The sequence below is a fragment of the Benincasa hispida genome, unplaced genomic scaffold (assembly GCF_009727055.1).
Source record: "Benincasa hispida cultivar B227 unplaced genomic scaffold, ASM972705v1 Contig524, whole genome shotgun sequence".
NCBI lineage: Eukaryota > Viridiplantae > Streptophyta > Magnoliopsida > Cucurbitales > Cucurbitaceae > Benincasa > Benincasa hispida.
Genome location: NW_024064902.1, coordinates 11,389 through 20,679, shown reverse-complemented (window position 1 = coordinate 20,679; position 9,291 = coordinate 11,389). Strand labels below are relative to the sequence as shown.

The 9,291-nt window shown below is 32.1% G+C and overlaps 1 protein-coding gene across 1 annotated transcript; it reads right to left on the bottom strand.

The window, feature by feature from the left end:
• Nucleotides 1–4,728: 4,728 nt before the first annotated feature.
• LOC120069632 (S-adenosyl-L-methionine:benzoic acid/salicylic acid carboxyl methyltransferase 3-like) lies at nt 4,729–8,458 on the bottom strand. Its single transcript, XM_039021416.1, has 5 exons — nt 8,384–8,458; nt 7,818–8,212; nt 7,472–7,481; nt 6,211–6,465; nt 4,729–5,100 (listed from the first exon to the last, which is right to left on the bottom strand). The coding sequence occupies exons 1-5, from the start codon at nt 8,456–8,458 to the stop codon at nt 4,729–4,731; spliced, it is 1,107 nt and encodes a 368-aa protein (XP_038877344.1).
• Nucleotides 8,459–9,291: the final 833 nt, after the last annotated feature.

Here is a 9,291-nt window from a genome sequence, read left to right as displayed (position 1 = left end):
TCTGTGGATCGATGAGTGTTAAAGCACGAGGAGGCTATAAATATTTCATTAGCTTTATAGATGATTATTCAAGGTACAGTTACATTTACCTAATTTATTTTAAGTCTGAAGCTCTTGAAAAGTTCAAAGAATTTAAGACCGAGGTTAAGAACCGATTAGGTAAATCTATTAAGACACTTCAATCAAATCGAGGTAGGGAGTATTTGGAACTGAAATTCTAGGACTATATGATAGGACACGGGATTCAGTCACAACTCTCTACACTGGGAACGCCTCAGCAGAACGATGTATCTGAACAGAGAAACAGAACCTTGTTAGACATGGTTCGGTTCATGATGAATTATGCTCTGTTTCCTAACTCGTTCTTGGGCTATGCAGTTGAGACTGCAACTTACATTTTGAACAATATTCCCTCTAAGAGTGTTTCAGAAACACTTGAGTTATGGATAGGACATAAAGCTAGTTTACATCATTTCCGGATGTTGGTGCAAAATCCTAAGGAATTGGAACATCGTTCAAAATTATGTCTGTTTGTAGGTTACCCTAAAAGAACGAGAGGTGGTTCATTTTATGATCCTCGGGATGATTAGATAATTGTATCTACAAATGACACATTCCTAGAGGAAGATCACATTCCAGATCATAAATCCACAGTAAACTAGTATTGGAAGAGATTTCAAATAATTCTATTAACGAATCAACAAAAGTTGTTGATCAGCCTTGCTCATCAGCAAGAGTTGTAGATAGATCAAGGACGACTGGTCCATCACATCCTACTCAAGAGTTGAGAGAGCCTCAACATAGAGGGAGGGTTGTGAGACAACCTGATCGTTTTATGGGTTTAACTGAAACCGAAGTCAACATACCTGATGATGGCTTTGAGGATCCATTAACATATAAACAGACAATGGATGATGTTGATCGAGATCAGTGGATCAAAGTCATGGACTTTGAAATAGAGTCTATGTACTTTAATTCAGTTTAAGAACTTGTAGATAAACCTGATGAGGTAAGATCTATCGGTTGTAAGTGGATCTACAAGTGTAAAATATACCATATGGGGAAGGTACAGACCTATAAAGCCCGGTTAGTAGCAAAGGGTTATAACTAGGTTGAGGGAGTGGACTATGAAGAAACTTTTTCATCTGTTGCTATGATCAAATCAATCAGGATACATTTGTCCATTGCCACTTTTTATAATTATGAAATTTGGCAAATAGATGTCAAGACTGCCTTTCAAAATGTAGATTTTGAAGAGAGTACTTATATGGTCCAACCAGAAGGGTTCATTAAACAAGGTCGGGAGAAAAAGGTTTGCAAACTGGAGAGATATATTTATGGATTGAAACAGGCATCCAGATCCTGGAATATAACTTTTGATAGTGCAGAAAAATCTTATGGCTTTGAACAGAACGTTGATGAACCGTGTGTATACAAAAAGATCATCAACTTCATTATAGTATTTCTAGTTTTGTATGTAGATGATATCCTACTTATTGGAAATAATGTAAGATACCTAACTGACATTAAAAATTGGCTAGCAACCCAATTTCAAATGAAAGATCTGGGAGAGGCGCAGTATGTTCATGGGGTTCAAATAGTTTAAAATTGAAATATCAGAACACTAGCCATGTCTCAAACATCTTATATAGACAAGGTGTTGTCTAGGTTTAAGATGTAGGATTCCAAAAGAGGTCTTTTACCTTTTAGGAATGGAATACATTTGTAAAAGGAAAAATGTCCTAAGACACCTCAAGAAGTTAAGGATATGAGATGGGCTTCCTATGCATCAGTAGTCGGAAGTCTGATGTATGCAATGTTATGTACTCGTCCAGACATATGCTTTGCAGTAGGGATTGTCAGTAAGTATCAGTCCAATCCTGGTTATGAACATTAGACTGTTGTTCATAATGAGGACAATATTGCTAATCCGTTTACAAAGGTCCTCCTGGCTAAGATTTTCGAGGGTCATCTAAAGAGTTTAGGACTACGGGTAGAATAAATAGGGCAAGTGGGAGAAATTATGGATATGAGATGCCCTAGTTTATTGTATTTAGTTTTCTCTCACAACACTCAACTTTGTTGTAACCGATTAGGAGTTTTAGTCCAAGTGGAAGTTTGTTGGGTTGTATGTCCTAAAACTCGTAGTTTTGTAAACAGTAAATATATATGAAGTTTATCCAGACAGGTGTTTTTTATTGTTTAATAACTCTAAATCCAATAAACTATGAACCCTTGGCTATTGTCATGAATACTTGGACTTTATGTGGAGACATAAACTTGATCAAGTTCTAGTAAAATAGCCTAAATCGTCTATAGTACTTGGACTAGATTGGGTACATATTTCTGGAGATACTATTGAATATGACCTGCTTTATGATTGTTACAAATATTGTAAAGTATTAAAAACGATGTGATCAGTTCATTCATGTAGAGACATGTGAGCGAGGGTATTCTACATGATGAGATTGTATAATACAGACCACGAAATAATCATTGTTACGTATTAACACCGTTCACTATAAACACTGATTAATTTCACTTCTTGATGACCTAGATAACTTGATTTGAACCCTGAATTGTCTATGAACTCCTGTTTATTCGCGATTGTCCCTTGATCTACATAGGTAAGGGTAAGCTCAATATGCCTCCCATTTCAGGAATAAGACCAGGTAGATGGCTAGGGACATAGAATTTGCGAGAAGCAATTAACTCCTACTCATTTTAGGGATAGTAGAAAGGTTGTTCCCTTAAAGGCTGATCTTGAGTCTTGAACAAGGGTCCCCATCCTCTCGTTGGCCTGAGAGAGAATGTCAATTGTTCATTAGAGGGATAGTGGTACTTAAGGAGAAAAGATGTAACTCAGGGATATTTTGGTATTTGACCTAGCTAAAGTTACAAACAACCTGTGAAGGATCAAATTATTGATGACGGTTATATCAAATGGACACATAATATATCTACAGTGAGGGGAGTGCAACTACAAGCTATAGTGGACAGTCCTGTTACTTAACGAATGTTAATTATCTAGATTAAAGAGTTTGACCAGTTAGTCTCGGATCATTGGAGCCCATGATCTGTAGGTCCATCGGGCCTCCTTGCTAGCTCAATACGGACAAAATTGAAGAGGTGAAATAAGAATTTGAAATGTTCGGGTTTTAGAGAAAATTGTATTTTATATGAGATATAATTTACAATTAAATAATTAAATAAATAATTATTTGTTTATTTTTAGAGTATACTTGATCATTAGCATGAAAGTGTTTTCTAAAACTTGATTAATATGATTAATCAAAGCTAGGTGTCAAAGACAATTTAATATGAGATATCACATTTGTTTATTTTATTTAATTGAAATAGTTTTAATTAAATAATTTCTAAAATTCAAAAATTGTATTCCATTTTTTTAATAAAAAATAGTTAGTAGAAAATCTAACTATTGGATTTTTCCACTAACTAAGTGGACTTTGAAATGACATTTCCCAAGCTTGACATCTAGAGATTACATACTAGTAGAGTTTGAGGTGGAAGACATGCAAAATGAGATTTTGCATGTGTTTTCTCTATAAAAGGCTTTGTTTTTTAAATTTGCAAGACTAATGATTCCACAACTTTTGACCTAAACTCTTCCACCTCAACTCTCTCTTACTCTTCTTCTTTCTATAGTGAATTTCCCTTATTTTCACTAACAAAACGGTCACACAATCGTGTTCTTCAACCGAATAATAGCGGGATTTACCGTTGGTGGTGTCATTCGTGCACAGGAGAGGAAGTTTGCGGTGGAGTCTTCAAATGTTGTATTTTCTATCCCTTTTGCATGTTTATTCTTGTTTTTATTGCAATTAGAATGTTGTCGATTTCATCGCTTCCGCTATGTATGCGTTCTTTATGTTCCATCACAATCATCGAGGGTTTGATTTTTTGTCTGGTGAACTCGTGAGGGGTGGATTTAGCATTCGCGTTCAATTTGGGCGTGAGGGGTCAAAATTTTAGAGAATTAAAAATAATAAGGGAATAATTTCTATTTTCTCGATATTCTTGACATTTAAAACATGACAAAAAAACATAGATTAAACGTGACATTTTTAAAACATCAAGTAGAATATCAGCTTGAAAAATTTCCGAAAAACACCCAACCTCTGCATTTTTAAAAAAAATTCTTGACGTTTTTCTTTAAAATGACCTATTTCTTGACATTTTTACATAAAAATACCAAGTATTTAAAATTGCAAATATTAAGAAATGTGATTTTTTTTTTGTAGTGAGTTTTCAAAACTTGACTTTATTTTTTAAACAATGGTAAAAAATAGATGACAAAGCAAGAAATTTAGAGGTGAAATGAGTATTTATAGAGCTATTTTTTAGAAATTAAAAACCAAAAATCAAAGATCCATTTGTAGCCATTTTGTTTTTTATTTTGGTTTTGAATTTAAGTTATTTCCTTTCAAATTCTTACAATGAATTGTATCTTTCTTAATACAATAGTTGAATTTTTAGTCAAATTCTAGAAACAAAAATAAGTTTTTAAAAATACTTTTTTTTAAGTCTTCAAAATTAATTATATAACATTTGATAAAGAGTATATAACAAAACAAGAAATTTAGAGGTGGAAGAGTATCTATAAACTTAATTTACAAAAATTAAAAATCAAATAATAGTTATCAAACAAAGTTCAAATGATTAATTATCAAACGAGACTAATCACCAAAACTTTGGTCTCAATTTCCATCACTTTGGTTTAGTAAGGGAAACCGTGACATTGAAAAATTGAGTTCTCTCTTCGGCCATACGTTCTGCAATGATCTCTCTGTATCTGATGAACAATTCATCCATAACTTCTTCTCCAAAATGACTAATAAGAATTGGTTCAATCACTGCCCTCATGTACTTTGCCACATTGTATCCACTCCCCTTTGAACTTACATCTGATATTCCTTTGTTGAATTGATTATTATTGGAAACATTCCAATCCACTTGTGAAACTTTAATGCTATCAATCACAAAGGATCCTTCTTTTGCAACCTCAATCTTTATTTCTGTTGGTGAAGGCATATATTTGGTTATGTGGAAACTCTCCAATTTCTCCTTTTTTATCATTCCCTATCACACGATAAATTATTCCAAAGAAAAATCTAATTTTAGATAAATATTGAGTTTCATCTCAAAATCAATTTACAACGAGAGAAATAATTCATATATCATATAAAGATTATAAGGTCCCTCAAGATGTTTTCCTCGAGAGTTTTATTAGATGATATAATATTAAATTTGCCTTCACCCATCAGCTTAAGTTTTACGGTTAATCGGTGATTTAGAATTGCATTAGAATAGGTTGTTCTTATACAATATTATTTTCTTTCCAATTAATATCAATTTTCACATGTTGGGTCTTCTCCATATATAAATCCCACAAGTGAGGAGCGTTCATGTTAGATGATATAATATTAAATTTATTTTCACTCAACAGTTTAAGCTAGTATATGTTCCTCAAGATATATTTTTGTGGACCACTATATCTATATGTAAACATTATTATCTAGTACACTTCTCTCTCTTTTATGTATCGAAGAATACTATAGACACTTTGTTTAATTTCAATGGATGTGAAAACTTTGGATTTCCTTAATGAATTGTTGATTTGGGTTCAATTTTAGGTTATGTAGATCAAAATAAAAATAAAAATAAAAGCAATCATAGGAATATTAATAAAAAAAAAAAAAAAAAAAAAAAAGCTCAATCTCCCGACGACAGTGATGGGAGTGGGCATATCTTCCGGCAAGGTACACAATCGTTGAGAGATTGAACGAGGACATCCATTTGGTCATTCAAACTCTTGACGACATTGAAATCATTGAGAGAGATGGGAGAACTACCAATGTGTCGTTGACCTTGTCGGGAGATATATACTCGTGATGGTGTATATACCTCGTAAACTCCCGAGGAGTAGGCGTTTTGCATCGGGAGTATGACTCCCAATGCCTATTTCCCAACTATTCTCTCGACGAGATCATGGACGTCGGGAAATGATCTCTCTACGTGTTTTCGACTATATCCAGACGATTTTGGATGTCAGGAAAAGACTATATTTTTGTAGTGGTTTTTGGGTCAATCGATAATATAAGAAGATTTTTTTTTTTTTTGGACTAAATATTAATGTGGACTCTATTGAATTTGATACGATATTAAATAAACATAAGATTAGAGATTAACCTGGGCAACCAGGTCGTTAAGCGCTAGAGCCAAAAGCTCCCAAATGTAAGAACACTCTTTGCTGGCTGGGTTTTGGCTGCTCCTTCCCAGCAGTGTCAAAATCATACAACCGCCATCCACCAATTCTTCTGCACGACACTTGAGAAATAATGAAAAGTCCTTTTGGAATTGGTTGTAATAGGCCTTTAATACACTCTTTGGGCTTGCATCAGCCATGTAAATGTTTCTTTTATTCTCCTCCAAACCTTCAGGAACCTAACAACATTTTTATCCTTGCAAGTTAGGAAGTTCAAGAGTCAAATATATACACACACTTCTCAGAAAATTATGGTTTAAATCTTGCTTTTAAGTCTATCAACTTTCACAATGCTTATTTTATTTTAGTTCCTAAATTTTTAATATATTCATTTATGTCCTTAAACTTTCAATTTTTTCTATTTTCGTTTTGAACTTATAAAACATCTATTTTAGCTATCTAGATTTAATTCTTTTTTTAATAGCCATTCTGGTTATTCTTTTTATTTATTATTTTTTTTTTTTGAACAAATTAATGATATGTCTATGTATTAAAATGTTAATATGAGCATGATCAGAAGCCGTATAGCTAGCTTAGGGACAAGTATTTTGACAAGTGAATATTAAATTTAAAAAAAAAAATAGAAGCTAGAAAAAAATACACAAAAAAAAAAAATTGTTATTCTTTTTAAAGATGAATAATTAAAATAGGTATTTTAAAAATTTATGAATCCAAATTGAACAACAAAATTCAGAAACTAAGATGGTCTTATTCACACAAAATATTCTCTAGTGACCACCACTAAAGTTTCTCCTCTTACCAGTACCAAAAAGAGAAAAACGTACATGTTGTCCAATAAAAAGTTATCATGTGGCCAATATATTTTATTAAAATATTTTTTTTTATTCTTTGTGTGTAAAAGAAAGGAAAACTATGAGATTAATTAGGTACAACTTATTTAATAGTACGAGATTCTATCTTAAAACCAATTGACAATGTGAAAAGTAACCCATCTATCTTAGTAAGAGTGTGAAGTCTCTCGTGATTTTTTCGATGTAGAATTCTCAACATGCCCCTTCAAGATAGTGTCTCTTTTGGAATCACCCATTCTTGATCGGATCTCAATTTCTTTTATTGGATCGAATACCCATCTAGACTTTGTGGGGTATGATATCATGAGAAGATTTTAGGGAGAGATTGAAAGATTGAAAGATTGAAAGATGGTGGTTGAAACCCGTATAACACATCCATCATCCTATTTCAATCTCTCGGTCTCTCTATCTTTCTCTAAAATCTTCACACAATCTAAGTTGCAGCTAATCATTGTTCAATAGAAAAACTAAACATAAGTATAATATGAATTTACACTTGTATGCATGTATTATAATACACAACTTCTCTCGATCTGCACACACGTCTGTTGATCCTTCCTAAAAATTTTAAAATTATTTAATTTATTTTTTTAATTAAAAAAAAAATCTCTTTTCTACCTCCCTGTCAACTTTTCTCTCTTGTAAAAAATATAATGGTGAGATCAACAAAAAGAATAAGTAATTAAGTCACTTAAATGTATTGATTACCTTAGATAAGCCAATGAAGACTATAGGAAGAATGAATAAAATGCACACTTTTTGTTGGGAAAAGACTCCCATAAAAAGAACCAGGCACCCCATTAAAGAGACAAGGCCCAACATAACCTCCAATCTCCAATTTCAAATTTTCAAGGAATTTAGGCAATGATTTGAAGATGGTATTGAAATCATTTCCAGGTAAGTCATTTAACAGTACTTGATGCTCAATTGGTTTCTTGTTGAGCTTCCCACGAACATTTTCCACTGCTTTAATGACTTGAGAAACTACCATCAAAGTGTTTGGTCCACAAGAACATCCCAAATCAGCTATGGTGAAAGTAGTCAGAAAACTGGAGCAATATAAGTTGTTTATGGCCTCCTCTACAATCGGCCTCATCATCGATATCACTTTCGACTGTTTCAAAAGAAAATTATTCAACGATCATAATATAACTTCCTCGAATAATTAATAACTTTTTTTTTCGTATGTCTAACCGTTTCAAATTGTCATTCATCGAATGCACAATAATTTACTCAAAAAGAAAAAAAAATTAAATTAAATTAAATTAAATTGAATCATAAGGACCTGAAGTAGGGAGTTGTTAGAATAGCTAAAATCTCCAACTCCTCCATTCATGTGAAGTACTTGAACTACTTCCATTCTTCTTTTTTTTTCTCTCTCTATTTTTTCCTCTCTCTATTTTTTCCTCTTAGTATCCTATATTATCCGAGGGATTTGTTGTGCTAATATTGAGGAGATGGATCTCACTTTATAGAGCCATTGGGATGCCCAAGTCAATACTAAGTACATTAAATTATTTATTCACCACTTGAACTTTAAAAAACTTCATTTTTATTTAGATACTTTTGATAAAAACAAATTAAAATACACTTGAAAAGTTGTTTTAAATGGTTCCCGAACATTCTAATTTCTTCTAAAATGACTTATTTTTTAAATTAAACACTTGAAAATATACTCTACACATACTCTTAGTTTACTCTATTTTATATTGTTTGTTTGTAATTTATTAGTTAAGATATCTCACCACCCATTGAAAAGTTATAGATTTGATTTCTCACACCCATGTTTTTGAAATTTAACTAACCTGAGACATATTCATATTGTTAAAGCATCTTCTGTTTGTCTAGAAGTGGTATGTTCATATCATCCACCACCCATCTTTTTGGTATGCATTCACACTTCACACGCAATATCAACGACGTCATACACAATAAGATATCTATGAAGTCATGTTATAATTTATCAATCTTTAATTTTTATAGTATTTATGCTTAAATTGGCATTTAGTTCTTTTTATTTAATTACTTTAGTTATAAACTTTTAACCAAGTTTTAGTTTTAAATTTTATTTTATAATTAAGTTGAAAATAATTTGTATTTTAATTAATTTGATGAAGTAGATCGAAAAACCCAAACAATTATCATACAAACTTACTCGGCTTGAGATGACCTAATACAAAATTATTCCATAAT

Excerpts from the sequence above, each read along its gene's own strand:
- LOC120069632 (XM_039021416.1), bottom strand. The coding sequence starts at position 8,458 with ATGGAAGTAGTTCAAGTACTTCACATGAATGGAGGAGTTGGAGATTTT. Across the intron at positions 8,213-8,383 it reads CTAACAACTCCCTACTTCAG|TCGAAAGTGATATCGATGAT; the intron begins GTCCTTATGATT and ends CTTTTGAAACAG. Across the intron at positions 5,101-6,210 it reads TTAACGACCTGGTTGCCCAG|GGAATGATAAAAAAGGAGAA; the intron begins GTTAATCTCTAA and ends ATCGTGTGATAG.